The following is a 19,667-nucleotide window of genomic DNA, read 5'->3' as shown; positions in this document are numbered from 1 at the left end:
CCAGTCAGAATTGCTGTCATCAAAATGTCTACAAACAATAAATGCTGAAAAGGCTGTGGAGAAAAGGGAACCTTCCCTGCACTGTTGGTGGGAATGTAAATTGGTAAAACCACTATGGAGAACAGTATGTAGGTTCCTCAAAAAACTAAAAATAGAACTACCATATGACCCAGCAATCCCACTCCTAGGCATATACCCAGAGAAAGCCATAGCTCAAAAAGACACATGCACCCCAATGTTCATTGCAGTTGTATTTACAATAGCCAGGACATGGAAGCAACCTAAATCAACCTAAATCAACAGAGGAATGGATGAAGAAGATGTGGTACATATACACAACGGAATATTACTCAGCCATAGAAAAGAATGAAATAATGCCATCTGCAGCAACATGGATGGACCTAGAGATTATCATACTAAGTGAAGTAAGTCAGACAGAGAAAGACAAATATCATATGATATTACTGATATGTGGAATCGAAAAAACATGATACAAATGAACTTACTTTCAAAACAAGACTCACAGACTTTGAAAACAAAGTTATGGTTACCAAGTTGGGGGTGGGGAATAAATTAGGAGTTCGGGATTAACATATCCATACCACTATGCATAAAATAGATAATTAACAGGGATCTACTGTACAGCACAGGGAACTCTACTCAATGTTCTGTAATAACCTATATGGGAAAAGAATCTGAAAAAAACCACTTGGGAAACAGCTCCTTACAGACAATGAAATGGAAAATCAGGTCACCACCCTTGTTATAATTGAAGGTAGAGTAAAAACATATCAGCCCGGCTGCTGATGAAGAATCCTTTTATGAAGACCTTCTGGCTTCTTGCTTTTTTGTGGTTCCTTCCAAGCTTTTAGTGATATTTAGGGGAACAGAGTTGGCTGTCTGTGTACATTGGTCCATATAACCTTCTTCCTTTCTTTTACAATTGTCATGGCATACAACTGGGAAATATGATTTCACAGTCCATTTCCTATTCTGGTAGGATCAGAATCCTACAAGGAAACTTCACAGTTGAAAAGAATGCTTAGAGCAAGGTAGTCATTCAAAGGTAGTCTCTGTTCTTACAGAAAATACCTATGTCAAACTGAATGGCCTATTTCCAGTCCCAGATCAGGCACAGCCTGAGATCAGGGATTTTTTCCATTTGTCTTATATAGACTTTGGGGAAAAAAAACAAAAAACAAAACTGTGTGAACATTTAAAATATTTAAATTTTAAGTCATGAATTTATTCAAATCTAGTTTCTATTCAAAGTTAGTTTTTCTTATTAGAGGGATGGGGGTGGTGCCTGGTACATTTTTAAGTATAGTCTTGAATCTAGAGCCATACGTCATGATTTCAGAATTGCCCTGCAGCAGCAGAGTCTACAAATACGCCTGAGTTGGGTGTTGGGCGCAGACCTTACCAACACTCCTTGTTTGTCTGGAGAGAAACAACCCTCTTTTGTGATTTTCAGCTCAACCCTGGATTATTTACAAATGTCTTAAGCAAATACGGCAAATATAGTAACTATAGTAACTCTAATAAGAAACACAGTGAACCAAAATGCTCACAGAGAGGAAGCTACCATTCCTTTAGCTGGGAGCTGAGATATTCCAGGAAGACACGTCAGAGGCCTAAAATTTGCTTCTCATTAACAAACAAGCAAACAGAAAACAACAGCAGAACAAACAAAAAAACCCTCCAGCAGCCAAGAAAGGGGTTTGAGGAAACAAAAATTATCCCCAAAGAGAAGGTCTCTAAAATAGATATCATTTTTCTCATGTTTGATTGAGTAGCCGAGGGACATGGATGGATATTTAAGTTTTAGCTGTTTATCTGAGAAGTCAGTCTAAGTATAAATAAGGGCAGCACAAAAAGACTTTAGTATGTAATTCTTAAGTTGGTCTTTTGTTTGCCCCTGTTCACACTGTGTTGATGCGTAATAGCCTGAACTGAGTCAGGAGCCTAGAATGTGATGACTTAGCTTCTCCATCCCTCTGGACCTTTTTTTTTTAATGGTGCTTTGTGGCAGAATCTCTGACCAAAAAAGCCTTTTTTTTTTTTTTTTTTAGATTCCATATATATGTGTTAGCATACAGTGTTTTTCTCTTTCTGACTTACTTCACTCTGTATGACAGACTCTAGGTCCATCCACCTCACTACAAATAACTCAATTTCGTTTCTTTTTATGGCTGAGTAATATTCCATTGCATATATGTGCCACATCTTCTTCATCCACTCATCTGTCGATGGACACTTAGGTTGCTTCCATGTCCTGCCTATTGTAAACAGAGCTGCAATGAACATCGTGGTAAACGATAGAGTTCAGCTCCTTTTAGACATCACTTATCTTTGGGCTGATCAGCACAAATCATTCACTAGTTCTGTAAAAAACAACCCCCCTCCCCCCCAAATAAAACCCCCTGCTCCTAAAGAGGACTGTGAAAAGACAGGGAACTGGGCCACCCATTAGCCTGCTTGAAAGAGTTCTTACATCATAGCCACAAGGATGCAGTGCATTCTCAGAGAATGAGCTCTCTCAGGGACCTAAAATGCACATTTCCTTGGGTGGATTTGCTTAAAAGATTCCAGCTTTGGCACATTAATATGAAACCCAGGATCTAATTGACAGAGAGTCAGGCAACTTCTGGCCTCTGGAAGACCTGGTGAAAATGGTTATTTCAGTAACACGTAAAACGTCACAGTGTGGTATGTAATTTTAAAAATATAGCCCACTGTATACGGGATTTTGCTGAGAAAAGGTTCTCACTCCCCACCGATTATCCTCTTCCTTTTGCCCGACTTATTTCCCTATATTCATAAAGACTTACAGGCCTGGCAGGAATGCTATGGTTTTGTAATGAGGTGATATATTCTCCACTTACTGAGGACATGTTTCTGTTTAGGGAAATGCAAGCTCCAACGTGGCTGCTGCTGTTTTCGCAAAACACAAATCTCGGGGCTGGTTGTGAAAGAGAAGGTATGACTTGTGCAATACAGGTGCGTTTGCTTACAGTTGATGTTTTTATGCAAGAGTTATTCAGGGATGTTTATGAGGATTTATGATTGGTCTTAATTAAAAGAACTGTGAGAAATGAAGAAAGCCAATATTCACTGAATTCTTCATGGCTCTAATTCCATAGTGAAAATTAAAGTTATATTTGTATCATCATACCATTTTATATGTGTTTCATTTGGAGGGCTGGGGATAGCTCTTTAGTGGCAGGAATGGTTTTTAGGCTACATCTCTGTCTATTTGTCCGTCAGTATGTCTATTGTTCCTTTTTGCTTTCCATAAGTTGTTGGTAAGTACACGGCATCGCAGAGCCCTTTTCTGCTAAAAGCAGCAGGCTTATGGATATCTGATTAACACCAGTACATGGAATACGCACAGAAGGGAGTTCTAGCACCATATCATTCCAGAAAATGGGGAGCTTGTTAGATAGAGAAAAAAAAAAGTATTGTATTTACAGCTCAGCTTCTTTTAAACACCACTTTTCTTTGGGCTGATCAGCACAAATTACCGATTAGTTCTCTAACGGGAGAGGATTTTGGTACCACAAAATACATCAGGAAATACACACTGCAAATCTCACAACTCCAAGACTGGCAACCACTTCCTCCAAACTTTCAACTTTAAGTCCTCAGAGAAAATCTTCTCTTAGTTGTAGCTTAGCTTCACATCCTTTCTAATCTCTCCCAGTTCATACACTCATGATACTGTTACATCATAGATATTCAAAATGGATCATCAACCAGTTGCACAAAGAGAGCAAACAGCCACTTAATCAATGCAAACCATACTCAGAAGTTTACCTTAGTTCCTTGAAGGGATCTGCCCTGACATTAGGTGTCTCTATAGATTTAGGGAACACTGTGCCCTCTGCTCCTGTAAACAAAAGAAAAAAGCAAACAGAGGTTGGAGAGTTGGATGTGTCACTGGGAGGCACAGTCAGCACAATGAATGGAGCTAAAGGCAGTGAATCCTTTATACAACCCAGTACACAGGTATTCTGCCACTGGCTCTAGGGCAGGTCTCCATGCTAGGAGAGCATTCAATCAACTCATGCAAACAGGCTTTGAAAAAACAAGGAACTCTTTTGAATGTGTTCTTGCTGAGATCAGAGTCAGGCCATGAGGCAAATTCCATGTTGGCTTAAAAAAAAAAACAAAACAAGATGCCTAGAAACGGCACGGTCTGACTCATGTCTCTCATAAACTATTAACAGTCACCCAACTGGAAGTGTTTTGAAAACCAGCAGCTGAAATTCTGTTACTGCAGCATGGGGCACAAATCACATAACACGTACAACATCTAAGAAATGGGTTAGACGGTAGAGAATACTGTAAGACTGTAAGGTATTTGCCTAAGGACGATTAGGCCAAAGTTTTTCAGTAAATCAAGTTTTACACGATAATCTTGAAAACTCAGAACACTATGAGGGATCATTGGAAGTTCAGTGCTTCTACAATTTGAGTATTAACATTGATCCCCGACCCAATCTAGACATTTAGCTCTTGACTTTGCTATATAAGCTTTTATCTTTACAACTTGTCAACATCAGCTGAACCTTTCCAGCTGTAAAGATTGTGATTATCTAATTTGTCTGCTCCCAAAGTGTCTTCAAATCATTTAAGCCTCAGTTTATCACAGACAATGGCACTGGATATTTGTTTTTCAATTAAACTTAGCCAGGCATTATCCTGAAGTAAAGGTGTTTATTTTTATATGCTCAGTGTGCTTCTTTGATGCTGTAAGAAGGGATGGAATAATATCTTGCATTCATGTGTGAATTTCTAGAATCCTCCTGCATTGGTATAATGTCTAGAAATCCTCTACTAACCACTGTTATTCCAAATCCAGGTTTATCCCGACATACTAATGACTCTAGGAGAATGAAGTGATTTCCTGACTTTTGTAGCAACTATGGAAATATTTAATCTTTCTGATATGAGTAATAGACCACTGTAAGTAAAATCAGAATTTTTTTTCTGCCTTAACATCATATATGGTCACTAAAAGAATATTCTGGTGAATAATAACTATTATTCTCAGCTAACATTTTTGAGTGACTACCACATTGCTGGATACCATCATAGATATATCTCATTTATTCCCTGCAACAACCCCATAAAACTGACAGTTCCAGTTGGCACAGAGACACTCCACGTGGGGACTTTTAAGATCATTTTCTGCCCGTAGACACTTTTACTTTCCAAGATCCTAAATCACATCATTTCAAATATACAGATGCCTTGCAAAATGTACCCATAGCCCTGTTAAATACATTTTTTGGTGTAAATTTCATAAGAATGTTCACTGTTTTATTAAGTATATATTATTTATTTTGCTCTAGTGATTGAAACTTTACTGTGTTCTCGATAAGTGTGATGCTTAATTGTACGTGTCAACTTGACAGGATCAAAAGGTGCCCAGATATCTGGCTAAACATTATTTCTGGATGCGTCTGTGAGGGTGTTTCCAGATGAGATTAGCATTTGAATAGGTGCGCTGAATAAAGCAGTTTCCTCTCTCCAATGTAAGCCGGGCATCATCCTATCAGATGAGGGCCTGAATACAACAAAAAAGTGGAGGGAGGAAGTATTCCGCCCTGCCCTTCCTGCCTCACCCTGTGAGCTGGGACATTGATCTTTCCTGCTGTCCATGGTCCTGGTTCTCAGGCCTGCAGACCCACACTGGAATCAACACCATTGACTCCCCTTGTTTTCAGGCATTTGGACTCAGACTAAATTACACACCACTGGCCTTCCTAAGTCCCCATTTCACAGACAGCTGAGTGTGGGATTTCTCAGCCTCTATAATTGTGTGAGCCAATTTCTTACAATAAATCTTTCTCTGTATAGACCTTATTGGTTCGGTTTCTCTGGAGAACTCTGACTAATACAGTAACTGAGTAAGAATGGGGTGGATTACAAATTATACTGTAGCTTTTGTTACATATGTATTACATTTGGTTTTGAAGAATATCCATTTCCCCTCTCCAACATTTTTGGGATCCTTTGAGGAGCACCTAGGTCAAAGGCACTGTGGAGGCTGCCAAGTGGATAAAACAGGCTTGCCGAAGTCACAGGACAGGGACTGACACATCGGAAGGTGGCTCTAAGCTGTGTGAAACCCAAGACCATGCCCTCAGCCATCTCCCAGTGCCATCTTGTCTGTCACTGAACAACTCCCATCTGCTGCTACTGTAGTTAACAGGGACTTCTCTTTGACATTCTTAGAGATGCTTAGTTCTTAGCCATTTGAGCTCTATTTAAAAATATCTATATCTACATATTTAAAGGAACAATTATATATCTCAATAAGGAGAGGAGAGCTATTTCTGTTTATTTACATTGTCTCTACTCTCTAGTGTCAGCTCAAATCTCCTCTTCCTCTACCGAGAATTCCATGAAAGCTGCAACAGAAAGAGCATTATCTCTTTCCAAATCAGCTGTAATTGTCTGACTCACCCAAATGACAATGAGTATTGCCCATGGACAGCTTTCATTATTTGAATTGTTTCTAGAATGCTGTAACACTTAATGTTTCACCTCTTTCTCATGCCCGCTCTTTCCATCATTTTGTAAGATCTCTGAAGTCAAAGGAGATCTATTTTGCAACTCTGGTGACTGTACCAAGTAGGTGCACACGGTAAGACATAGATTACACTCATTCAGAACAGTTGTCCAAAAATGAGGAATGACCGGCTGTTATGAAGAATGAACCTCAAAAGCTCGGGCCATTTTCTTTATCCCATCCAAACTCTGTACGGAGCCTGTTTCTTTATTTGTCAGATACCATGAGAAAACTTCATCTGCTACTTTACTTCTTACTTCTGGCTATACTAGGCTCAAGAGGGAACGGCTCCACTGCAGCTGGGGGCGCTGAGCTCTGCCACCCTTTGAAAGCAAGGCCAAGGGGGAAAAAGGGTGACAATAAAGTCATCCAGCACATTACAGATGCTCACTATCTGTGTTTGTGGAAAGAACATGGTCTCCTTTGAACACCTGAGCTTGGATCCTCAGCTCTCTGACCTGCAAGCGCGTTTGCTGTGCTCCTGGCTAGGAGTGCGTCTCGCTCTCTGTCCTATCCTCGTTGTCTAGCACGGCGCAGGCACTCAACAAATACTTGTAAGATGACTACGTACGCTCATTAGGCACTGAGCACACACTAATTGGGATTTACCTCGCAGACATTCATCTTATCTCTTCAACTAGATCGTAAGCTCTGTGTGGGCAGGGGCAAGGTCTTATATAGAATATAACCAGATTTGACTTTAGGTTCCCAAGACTCCTCCTGGACTCAATTCAACTAGTACTACCACTTCTATGGGAGTACTAATTTACTGCTATAAAATTCCTCATACCTCACATATTAAATGAATGTCTAAAATCACACCCCGGTGCATTTTAACTATACCACTAACATAAAGGAGTATGCTTATAAAGGAATGCTATTGGGGCTGAAGAGAAATATCTCTTTAAAGTAGAATAAGATCAGAAGGCTTGTGTTCTCTTTCCCAGACCAAGGAACCTGCTTAACCTACAGATAAGAGAACTGGGGCTAAAGACGTGTGGGGCTCATGGTCCTATGGCCAGTGGGCACTAGAGCTGAGATTCACATCCAGGCATCTGACTAAAGAACCAACATTTAGACCCAGCGCCCTAATGCCTTGTTTTCTCAGCCAGGCCAATGTGGCACTCATTAAATGGCAAGCAAGCAAAATCCAGAGGGAATGGGCTCTGACAGGTGGAGGAGATGGGTAACTGACAGGCTCTGGTGGTGGATGAAAGTGAAGGGCAAGACGCTCATGCTCCTTTAGCTTCCATCGTCCAACCAGATGCCCTTTGAATGTTTTTTTGCTGGACTTCGGCCACAGGGGTCCACATGTCCCATACATACTGGAGGACAGACTCATGCATGTGACTTCTCAGGGGAACTTATCAAAATCTCTCAGTAGCTGAGTGACCTTGGGCATGAATCTCTCTGACACTCAGCTTCCTTCTCTGAAAAGAAGAGATATGAGTAGTACCCTCATCTCCCAGGGATTCTGAAGACTAAATGAGATCTCTGGTACACAGTAATCATCAAATGACAATTAATAAAATACTACTGCTAGTACTAAAATGTTCATGAACCCTATTCTTTCTTCCTCTTATTTGGGTCCTCTATGACTCTTAAAAAATAACATTTTAAAAGCACTTACTACAAAGTAGAAACTATTGAAACTGTCTTCATTTGATCATGAAAATAACCCTGTGAGGAAGGGACTATTAATTTCTGTTATTACGGTTGTGGAGTGTGAGAGTCAGAGAAGTCAAGAAACTTTTCTATGGTCACACAGTGAAGAGGGGGAGCCAGAATTTGAACTCTAGCATTTCAGCTCTGAAACTGATGCCCTTGACCCTACTCTAGACCCTCATTCAGCTACTTGTTCATCTTTTTATGAAACATGAACAAATACCCATGTTTATAGCCTCAGGTAACAGCTGCTAAATCCCCTATCACTCCTCTTCTAAAAACTATTCCCACGTACAATGAAATGAGATATTAATACATTTCAAAAAGACCATTTCTTTCCAAGTCCTAACAGATTTCTGATTTCCACACCATTTTTCACTTTCCCAAAAGCTGCAGAGTGGACAGTCATTCATCAGGATGAATTCCCCCATCCCATCCTCTATCCATTCTCAGATAATAAATTATTCTCAATTTTATTATTTCAAAAAGGTTTCTATTAAAGCCATGCCTACTGATTCCTTCTTTTAACACAATATAATTTACTGGCAATAAATGTTCATAAACAGTTTGTGTGAAAAAATCCATAAAGCCATTTCAGCTTTAAGTTCCATTTAATGTCCCTCAGAAATGATTTCATCAATGTGTTTCCATTAGCTGGTTCTCTGCCCAGTAACTTAATTCCACACAATCAATCAGGAACTTATAAAGCATGTGACAGGATCTTTCTAAAGTGTTTTGAATCATCATAAAGATCAGCTCAATGGCTCTTTTTTCCGACTAGCACAGGTAGGAAGTAAACTCGTCAAAAAATCTCTAATGCACTTTGTTGCCATAGTAATAAAAAAGGCAGTTTCTCCTCTCCAGAAAGTATGCTCAAGTTCAGAGGTCAGTTTGGTCATGCTTTTCCCTCAGAGTGTCCTGGATGTCAAGAGCCCTGAAATCCAGTCATATCTCTGTGATGTTGGGCAAATCACATAACTCTCTCTGGCCCTTGACTTCCTTCACTGTAAAATGAGGGATGGGATGAGAAGTGTCAGAGCTAAAGTGTTTTCTCCCCAGATTTAAAATTTCATAAGGTAACAATCTAATCTAAACAGAAGATTATCTTTAGCCACCTCCAATCCCTGCCAGGAAAACAGAGCAACCCTGGGATATCAAAGCAAAATGTTAAAAATGTTCTCAGTGTTTAAGGAAGAAGCAAATTAAAGCAGACAGACGTTTGTCCAATTCAAACTACAATTAATTGGTAGAAATAATCACCAGAAAATAAACCTCATAAGCGATAAAATGGTGAAGAACAAAATTTACTGTAGATGAGAATAACTAAAAAAAACCAAAAACCTGTTTGTAACTCTTTATGATCTGGGGAAATTCAATTTTATAAAAATAAGAAACATTAAAGTGCCTAAATCTGTACCTGTTGAAAATAGCCATGGACTAAATACTGGAAGAAAAATTTAGATATGCAAATTATGATACAGGAAAATTGGACTCCAGAGAAACATAAGACACAAAAGAAAAAATTACCATGATAGAAGTTATAATTAGTAACATTGGAGTTTAAGAAAATTATGATAGATCAAATCTTTTTAGTACACAGAAAAGAACTACTCTTACAGACACTAATTTCAAGAAAAGCTTTTAAAAAGGGCAGACATGGTTTAAGACTACTGTTTAGAAAATTGATGAAGGAATTAAACTAGCTTAATGGAGTTTGCTCTGGTAAATTATTTCTAGACATACATTCATTAACATGGGCATAATTATGATTAATGCTTCTGTATAAATGAAAATAGACTAAAAATCATCTTTGGGTTAAAACCATGGAGCTAAAATGTTTAATAGGTTCCATATGTGAGTTAAAATATCTGATGACCATTGTTTGAAGTCAACGTTCTAAATTTTCCAATTCTTGTTGCTTGGGTAGATATATCCTGAATGACAGTCCTTAATAACAACCATATTTTATTTGATAAGATAAGGTTCTATTTTCATACCAATATTAGATTATAAAACACAGAAAGGATGTCAATCTAAAAAATGGTGATAAGAAAATGGGAGAAGGAAGCACATGGAAGCAACCTAAGTGCCCATCGACAGATGAATGGATAAAGAAGATGTGGCACATATATACAATGGAATATTACTCAGCCATAAAAAGAAATGAAATTGAGTTATTTGTAGTGAGGTGGATGGACCTAGGGTCTGTCATACAGAGTGAAGTAAGTCAGAAAGAGAAAAACAAATACCGTATGCTAACACACATATATGGAATCTTAAAAAAAAAAAACTGGTTCTGAAGAACCTAGGGGCAGGACAGGAATAAAGACGCAGATGTACAGAATGGACTTGAGGACACGGGGAGGGGGAAGGGTAAGCTGTGACAAAGTGAGAGAGTGGCATGGACATATATACACTACCTAATGTAAAATAAATAGCTAGTGGGAAGCAGCCGCATAGCACAGGGAGATCAGCTCGGTGCTTTGTGACCACCTTGAGGGGTGGGATAGGGAGGGTGGGAGGGAGACACAAGAGGGAGGGGATATGGGGATATATGTATATGTATAGCTGATTCACTTTGTTATACAGCAGAAACTAACACAACAATGTAAAGCAATTATACTTCAATAAAGATGTTAAAGAAAAGAAAATGGGAGAAGGAATGATTCAATTTCCTGAAATATCAGAGAACTGGGAAACCAAAGACCTGATTTTTAGTGCTGATTTTGCATAAGCTTATAGCTGACTGTTGGCCATTTGCCCTCAGGTCTTATTTCCCCATTTGTTGTACAAAGCGGGGGTGGGGATTAGATGGTCCATGAGGCCACCTCCAGCCCTGATGTTTTAGGAACCTCCAGATAACCTGGTTGGATGAACCCAACGGACCAGGAGAGGAGCATGGTAGGTTTGATAAACCCAAAGTTAAATGTATTTAACAAATACGTATTGAGCAGGGGACTGTAGAGGTGAACCAGAGAGAGACGGAGCTTATAGACCAGTAGAATGTAGTACTCTCCAGTAGGGTACACTGGCTAGTTCAAAGAATCAGTAATGAAATAAACTCAGAAATAACATACAATAGTGACAAATGGTGATACAGACTTGAAAGGAAAATCAAACATGTCTTTGAAAGTATAATACTTGGGGTCATAGATTGGTCTGTCAGGTATGTTTCCCTGAAAAAGTGAAGTTTTCCTGATATTTGTTAAGTGATTAGGAACAACCTAGTTAAGAGGGGGAAGGAACGGTAGAAGAGATTATGCAAAGGTGGCAGGGTTGGGAAGCTGAGGTCAATAAAGAAGATTGGGGTGGCCAGACCATATTTAGCAAGGGTGAGCATTGTGGGATGAGACTGGAGAGGTGGGTTGGCCCAGGTAATGCAGAGCCAAGGTGAAGGTTTTTCTTTCTTTTGGCCGTGCCACATGGCATGCGGGATCTTAGTTCCCTCACCAGGGATCAAACCCACGCCCCCTGCAGTGGAAGAACGGAGTCTTACCCACTGGACTGCCAGGGAAGTCCCACAGTGAGGGTATTAAGCAGACCCGAGCAAACTGGCATTTTTCAAAGATTACTGTGGCGGTATGTTATGGTCTGCATATTTGTGTCCCCCTAAAAGTCACATGCTCCAACTGTAACCTTCACCAGAAGTAAAACATGCTGGTGCCCTGATCTCAGACCTCCCAGTCTCCAGAAGAGTGAAAAATAAATGTCTGCTGTTTAAGCTACCCAGTCTGTGGTATCTGTTACAGCAGCCTGAGCTGTCTGAGACACTGTATTGTGGAAAAGACACTTGAAGAGGGCAAAGATAAATGAGGCGAAGCAGAGGAGACATGATGACAGCTTGGACTAAAGAACTGGCAGCCAGGACAGAGAAGTGCAGGTGGGTTAGGAAATATGTTAAGAGGAAAACCAATGGGATCTAGTGATGTGCTGGACAAGAGGGAGACAGAGAATGACCACAGGGCCCATGGGAAGATCTGAAATTGAGGTCAAGGCCAAGTGATTAATACCCAAAGCCAGCTGTGCCCATGGCAACCTTACACTTCTCCAACAAAATCTAGCTTCTTTGACATTTGATATTTTAATTTCAATTGAAATTGCCTTTACTTAATACAAGAAGCCGCTATGAATCCAGCTCTATTTTTCCTGTGAAGGTACAGGCAACATGACAAAGAAAAGTTTTAAGTCTCTCACAGTGTTTACAAGCATTTTTAAAAAACACTATGAATAATGTAATAATTCTATGAATAATGAACATTGTCTTCTGTGAAAGATAATTTTCTGGTTACTCCAATGTTTCAGCTGAACACAGTTCATATGCTAGAAATGATTAAGCTTAGTGAGGAAGGCAAGTCAAAAGCCAACAAGACAGGCTGAAAGCTGGGCCTCTTGTGTCAAACTGTTAGCCAAGTTGTGAATGCAAGGGAAAAATTATTGAAGGAAATTAAAAATGGTACTCTAATGAACACGCGAATGATAAGAAAGTCAAACAGACTTATTGGTGATATGGAGAAAGTTCTAGTGTTCTGGAGAGAAGACCAAAGCAGTCCCAACATTCCCTGAAACCAAAGACTAATCCAGAGCAATTCTCTTCAATTCTATGAAGGCTGAGAGAGGTGATGAAGTTGGAGAAGAAAAGTTTGAAGCTAGCAGAGGTTGGTTCATGAGGTTTAAGGAAAGAAGCCATCTCCACAACGTAGAAGTGCAAGGTGGCGCAGCAAGTGCTGATGTAGAAACTGCAGCAAGTTATCCAGAAGATCTAGCTAGATAATTCACGAAGGTGGCTACATTAGATGACAGATTTTCAGTGTAAATGAAACAAGCCTTATATTGGAAGATGCCATCTAGGACTTTCACAGCTAGAGAGGAGAAGTCAACGCCTGACTTCAAAGCTTAAAGGACAGGCTGACTCTCTTAGGGGTTAATGCAGCTGGTGACTTTAAGCTTTTAAGCTGAAGCCAATGCTCATTTCTCATTCTTGAAATTTTAGGGTCCTTAAGAATTTTGCTAAATCTACTCTGCCTGTGTTCTATAAATGGAACAACAAAGCCTGGATGACAGTATATCTGTTTACAACATGGTGTACTGAATATTTTAAGTTCACTGGTGAGACTTACTCCTTTCAAAATATTACTGCTTATTGACAATGCACCTGGTCACCCAAGAGCTCTGATGAAGACGTACAAGGAGATTTATCTTGTTTTCATGGCTGCTAACACAACATCCCTTCTGTGGCATCTGGAACGAGGATTAATTTTGACTTTCAAGTCTTATCACTTAAGAAATACATTTCATAAGACTATAGCTGCCATAGATAGTGATTCCTCTGATGGATCTGAGCAAAGTAAATTGAAAACCACTGGAAATAATTTACCATTCTAGATGCCATTAAGAACATTCATGGTTCATGGGAAGAGGTCAAAATATCAGTATTAACAGGAATTTGGAAGAAGTTGATTCTAACTCTCACGGATGAAGGGTTCAAGACTTCAGTGGAGGGAGTCACTGCAGATGTAGAGGAAATATTAAGAGAACCAGAATTAGAAGTAGAGCTGGAAGACGTGACTGAATTGCTGCAATCTCATGATAAAACTTTAATGGATGAGGAGTTGCTTCTTATGGATGAGCAAAGAAAGTGGTTTCTTGAGATGGGATCTGCTCCTGGTGAAGATGCTGTTAAAATGACAACAGAGGATTTAGAATATTACATAAACTTAGGTGATAAAGCAGCGGCAGGATTTTAGAGGACTGACCCCAATTTTGAAAGAGTTCTACTGTGGATAATATGCTATCAAACAGCACTGCATGCTACAGAGAAATCCTTCATGAAAGGAAGAGTCCATTGATGAGGCAAACTTCATTGTTGTCTTATTTTAAGAAATTGCCTCGGCCATGCCAGCCTTCAGCCACCACCACCCCAATGAGTCAGAGGGTCTTGCCTCAATGTTGATGGCTACTATCAGCAAAAAGATTATGACTCAGTGAAGGCTCAGATGATGGTCAGCATTTTTTTTTAGCAATAAAGTATTATTTAAATTTAGGTAAGTATACTGTTTTTTGTTGACATAGTAATGCTATTGCACACTTAATACACTACAGTATCCTGTAAACATAACTTTTATATGCACTGGGAAACAAACAAATTCGTGTGACTTGCTTTATAGCAAGATTCGCTTTATTGTGGTGGTTTGGAACGGAAACCATACTACCTCCAAGGTGTGCCGGTACACCCTGTAGAATGCATTATAGGAGGTCAAGAGCAAACGCGTAGAAATCAGAAGACTATTTCAGTAGGTCATGTGAGAAATGATGATGGCCTAGAGTAAAGAACTTATGGTGAAAAAAATGGGAAGGATGAACTTGAGAGTGATTGAGGTGGTAGGATTAAAAGAACTCAGTGATATGAGGGGTGGATGAGTAAGAGATGTCCAGGTTTTGGTTGCAGGGGGGGGACAAGTTTAATTTCGGCTCTGTTGAATTTAAGGTATCTATGGAGTCCCCAGATTAAGATGCTTATGGAGGCAACTGGATGTACAGGTATATTGCTCAAGGTAGAGTTCTAAACCACTGGTATATAAACTTAAAATCACTGGGATACAGACGATCATCGAAACCAAGAGAATATGTGAAATTATCCAAGAAATGGTTACAGTGATGTCAATAGACAGCCAAGGTCAGAATTTTAAGGGATTCCAACATTTAAAGTTTGGGTATGGGAGGATGAGACATCAAAGGAAACTGAAAAGAAGAGGCTAGAGAGACAGAAAGAAGACCAGAAATGGTGTAACATAGGAAGTCAGGAGTGACAAGTATTCCAAGAAGGTGGGAGGAGTTACGTACGTGCTTAATTGGTACTTAGAGTTAAGAAGAGGAATTTAAATGTCCATGGAATCTAGCAACATGGGGGTCATTTACATCATAGGAGCCATTCTATGAAGAGCTGGAGGTGGACTCGTGGGCAGAGGAGAAAGTGGGATGTGGAGAAATGGTTACAGCAAGAGTTCCCACTTGGTGACAAGAGAAGTATAGTTAAGACACCTGAGTATTAGATATTGGATATTAGATACTGAAGACCCAGCTATGGTTAGTAACCAAAATTGATAGGGGTACCAGTCTGCTCAATGGCAGATCTATCTATCTATCTATCTATCTATTATTATGTATTAATAAAGATGATGTCGATGACAATGATAGAAGGCCAGAATGACAAAAAAAATCTTTGAATAATCTGAATCTTAACAATGGAGAAGAAGAAAATAAGACGTGTTTCCTTTCAAGTACTCTAACAGTGTAACTGAACCGACCATACCATCAGGGTGCACACTTTAAATAATTGTGTAGAATGTGAAACCGCAGCGCAATTTAAGATTCACGTACAGAAATATTCTGGCAAGATATGAAGAGACAAGTAGTTTAATTAAACAAACTCTACTCTAGAAAGCAACAGACCAGAGCTCATGCCTGGTGTATCATTAAGCCCAAACTGGAAAAAATAAAAGGGAGCAGCCAAGCAGCAAGCAACCTCGTTTCAGTTTCTTATGACGACATTATTTTTGATAGTAAATAAAACCACACAATAAAACAAATAATCTCAACTCACTGGTTTTGTATTACATTGATGGAACACCAGAATAAGGCAACCTCTGAGTTAGGACAGTACATGGACAACAGGGCCTCAGCCACAGGCTGAGAAGCCTTCTTGACATGAAATGCAGAGCTGGGCATGAGAGAGACTCCTTGGCTCTCAGAAACGAGGTACTGTGTGTCCCATGAATGGGATGAATGTGGCACTCCACTCACAGTCACCTCCAGGTCTCTGTGGGACCGGCAGCCACAATCAGGCCAACAGTGAGGGGAGAAAGGGAGAGAACGGATATGAACTGTGTGACCAAGTGAAGGAAAGCCTGCCCTTCCACTTGGAAATAAGGGTAAGAAGGGAGACTTGAACACACCGCTTCCTCTGTCCAGATCTCAGTTCTCAATTGTCTCTCACAGTGTGAGACCAATCACGACTCAGAGAGTCAGTGGATGCCTGTGAGACCTAGGAAAACAACATGTACATGATTTTAAGGGTTTCCTGGTCATTGAAAAAGAAGTAGAACACTTTGTTCCTGTTGCCAAGTGGGTTGGGGGTGATGCTTTCCTATGGAGAAGGGAATTGAAACATTAACTGAGGACGATGAAGAAACACTGTCTAAAAATAATTGAAGAAACAGAGTCATTTTCAGGTGAGAGGATGAGGACTTGAAAAGCAAAACCAGGAAATTGAAATCTTTTTTTTTTTTTTTTTTTTTTGCGGTACGCGAGCCTCTCACTGTTGTGGCCTCTCCCGTTGCGCAGCACAGGCTCCGGACGCGCAGGCTCAGCGGCCACGGCTCACGGGCCCAGCCGCTCCGCGGCATGTGGGATCCTCCCGGACCGGGGCACGAACCCGTGTCCCCTGCATCGGCAGGCGGATTCTCAACCACTGCGCCACCAGGGAAGCCCAGGAAGTTGAAATCTTAATGAAAGTGCTGAACGTCTGAGAGCATTAAAACACTAGACTGATTAAACTTCAGAATACAATCTTACTATGAAAGCAAGCCTCAAAATGGACACACTATACAGGTGACTCACATGGTAATTTTGACTGTGTGACTTTGACCCATCCACTGACTTTATCACTACTATGGCCAGCGTGTTACTTTATCAACACCCACTTTCCCCTGCCAACAAAATATCAGTATTTCATGGAAGCAAAATGCCCAGCTAAATAATCACTTTCCCAGACTCCCTTGAAGCTATGGGTGGCCATGACACGATTTTGTCTAATGAGATGTAGTAGAAGTCTACTAGGGTGGAGTATTGGGCAAGCTTTGACTGTCCTAATAGGAAAGTACAGATGCAGCTGGTTCCACTCTTTCTACCTGAATATCAACATCATATCTGGAATTGTAAGAGCCATCTCCCTCCCATGGGACGAAGACCAATAAAATTTCAGATATGTTGCCCCAGACCGCTAAGCTACCAGCAACTGTCAAGTCCCTACTTATTATCTGCTTGAGAATCCTTATGAGAATCCTGTTACTCACCCCTAAGGTTCAATACTATTTGACCCAAGACCGATGAGGGAGAAGCAAACTGACCCTTTGAGAGGGTCAGACTCTTCACCTCGATCTTTTTTTGCTATAAACCACAGGACCAAAAGTTGGAACCCACTGTTACTGTACCTTCATACTATACTGAAGTATCTTTTCACGGATTGCTGGGTGGGGTTGCATTCTCCCATTCCCTTGCCTTCGCTCATGATGTTCTCAGCCAGGAAGTACTCTTCTTTCCTTTTCAGTGTATCACACCCTTTAAGACCCAGCTCAAATGCCATCTCCACGATGAAGTTTTCCCTGGTCCTCTCTCAGGTATCACTAATTGCTCCTTCTTTTGTGCTTCCATAATGCACACGTAGTATCGGGGGTGAGCACTCATTTCCCTCTATCTTGTGAGATGGTTCAGTGAGTGTGTTTTGCCCTTATTCTAATGTCAGCTACTTGAAGTCAAGAACAATGTCCTGAGAGTCTTTGGCTTTTCTAGATAGGTGGCTACAAAAAATTTAAAGGTTTCGAATTTAATTTCACTTAAGCAGGAAAAGCTGCAGAATGAAAAAGAAGCTTTTGGAGGAAAGAGGTATGAGCTGGCCAGTATCAGCTATACTATACTGTGATAGCCTTACAGTTTTTTGTCCAGCAAAGGAAATGGCTACATGGTCTCAGTGGGGCAGGCTGCTACTAGCTCTTCTTTCTATTGGCTCTCTCTCGTAACCTCTCCAATTTACGGCATTCAGTGCCACTTCCCAGAGCCCACCTGTAGCAGCTTTCTTGTCTGGTTTATACCCTGCAATGAGCGCCCGTTTCCTACAACAGGAAGCCCAACTTTTTAACATGACGTGATCAGGCTTAACCCACCTCTTTAGCTTTGTCTGAGGCTTGATAACTTTTTTAAAGTACTGATTTATGTTTGCTATCCCCATATTTTTGTCTTCCCTACATTTCAAGCACATAGCCAGGCCCTTTGCATAGCTTTGCTGTTTGTCTGCACAAAGTAAAATGTACTCTTTGTGGTATATAGTTTCATGAGTTTCGACAAATATATAGAGTCCTGTATCTACCACCATCTGCAAATACAGCACAATCTCCTCACTCTAAATCCCTCTGGGCTCCCTTTTTGGAGGCAATCTCTCTCTCAAGCCCTAACGCCTGGCTCCCACTGTTCTTGGGCCCTGTAGTGGTACCTTTTTTAGGATGTCATATTAACGGAATTATTCAGTAGAGAGTTTGGGGTTTGGCTTTAACTTAGCAAAATGAATTTGATTTTCATCTTGGAAGGTTTTCAGTGGGTCAAAGGCAGAGCTGCCTTAAGTCAGCGGCTATTCCTGCCTTTTGCATAGGCCTAAACTTAGTAGGAGTGTGCTGGCTCTCCTACAGTGGGGGGGAAAGAGAGGAGTGCCTTCGAAGGAAGCCAAGGGGGGAGGCAGATTTTGCCCCTGATTTATAAGAACTGAGAGATCTAAGGTCCTTTGAAGGCCAGAGTCACCCCTAGGGAGAGGGCACACTCTCAGAAGGGACAGCGGGGTCACGTCCCTTGAAGGCAGGATCCCCTGCACAGGGGCCCAGAGCCTCAGCAAAGATTCCTCGACTTTCTCTACGGCATGAAAGTTGAGAGTCGACATACTTTCAATGACTACACAGGAAAATGAACCAAGGATTAGTAGGCTTAATGGACCAAGGATTAGTAGGCTTGCCCATATTTTCTTGATACCATACATGCTTCTTCAACTCCTGAGCAACCCAGTAATGACAGAGATGGAATTTCCTACCAGACTATTGCAGGAGTTCAGAGTCATGTTTAGAGAAGAAAAGTCCTATCAGGAGCTGACATCTATTAAGTGCTTACTCTTTGCCAGGCACTTTTCCAAGCACTTCACTTGGATTGACTCATTTAACTCTCACTGTACCCCTATGAGGTACACGATATCACCTCCCTATTTTTAGATGACAAAACTGAAGTGCAGAAAGGGTTCGCAGAGGGCGAGTGTGGCAACCAGAAGCTGAATTCAGACAAACATGGGCAGAGCCCATGTTCTTAACTCCTTGCTGAACCTGTTATGCCTTCCATCATGAGTTTGGTGATTAAGAGTCATACTCCCCAGATCTCCTCCTCCAGGAACAGACCACCCCAGAGTAGTAATGTTCGGTTAGCCACATCCTACTCATAGCCACTTCTCTGCTGAAGGGTCATCTAGGTGGTCCTCTTCGAAATGCTACCTGGCTACACCTGGCTACTCAGATGCTAGCTTGAGAACTGAAACTAAGCAACAGAGAGGGCAATGTCGGTGAGTGACAGACACAAGACAATGACAACCAACATTTACTAAGAATTCAGAATCATG

At 40.7% G+C, this 19,667-nt stretch overlaps 1 protein-coding gene across 3 annotated transcripts in view; it reads right to left on the bottom strand.

The window, feature by feature from the left end:
- SGCD (sarcoglycan delta) overlaps positions 1 to 19,667 on the bottom strand; it is a 409,144-nt gene that overhangs the window by 100,709 nt on the left and 288,768 nt on the right. For all 3 annotated transcript variants that reach the window (XM_019924818.3, XM_073802750.1, XM_073802751.1), the window contains one exon: positions 3,817 to 3,889. In XM_019924818.3, coding sequence (XP_019780377.1) covers positions 3,817 to 3,889 — 73 coding nt within the window. The remainder of the gene's footprint in view (positions 1 to 3,816; positions 3,890 to 19,667) is intronic.

This window comes from Tursiops truncatus, chromosome 3, assembly GCF_011762595.2.
Source record: "Tursiops truncatus isolate mTurTru1 chromosome 3, mTurTru1.mat.Y, whole genome shotgun sequence".
In the NCBI taxonomy this organism is placed as follows: domain Eukaryota; kingdom Metazoa; phylum Chordata; class Mammalia; order Artiodactyla; family Delphinidae; genus Tursiops; species Tursiops truncatus.
The sequence above is the reverse complement of the archived record's forward strand: the minus strand, read 5'-3'. Positions and strand labels throughout refer to the sequence as shown.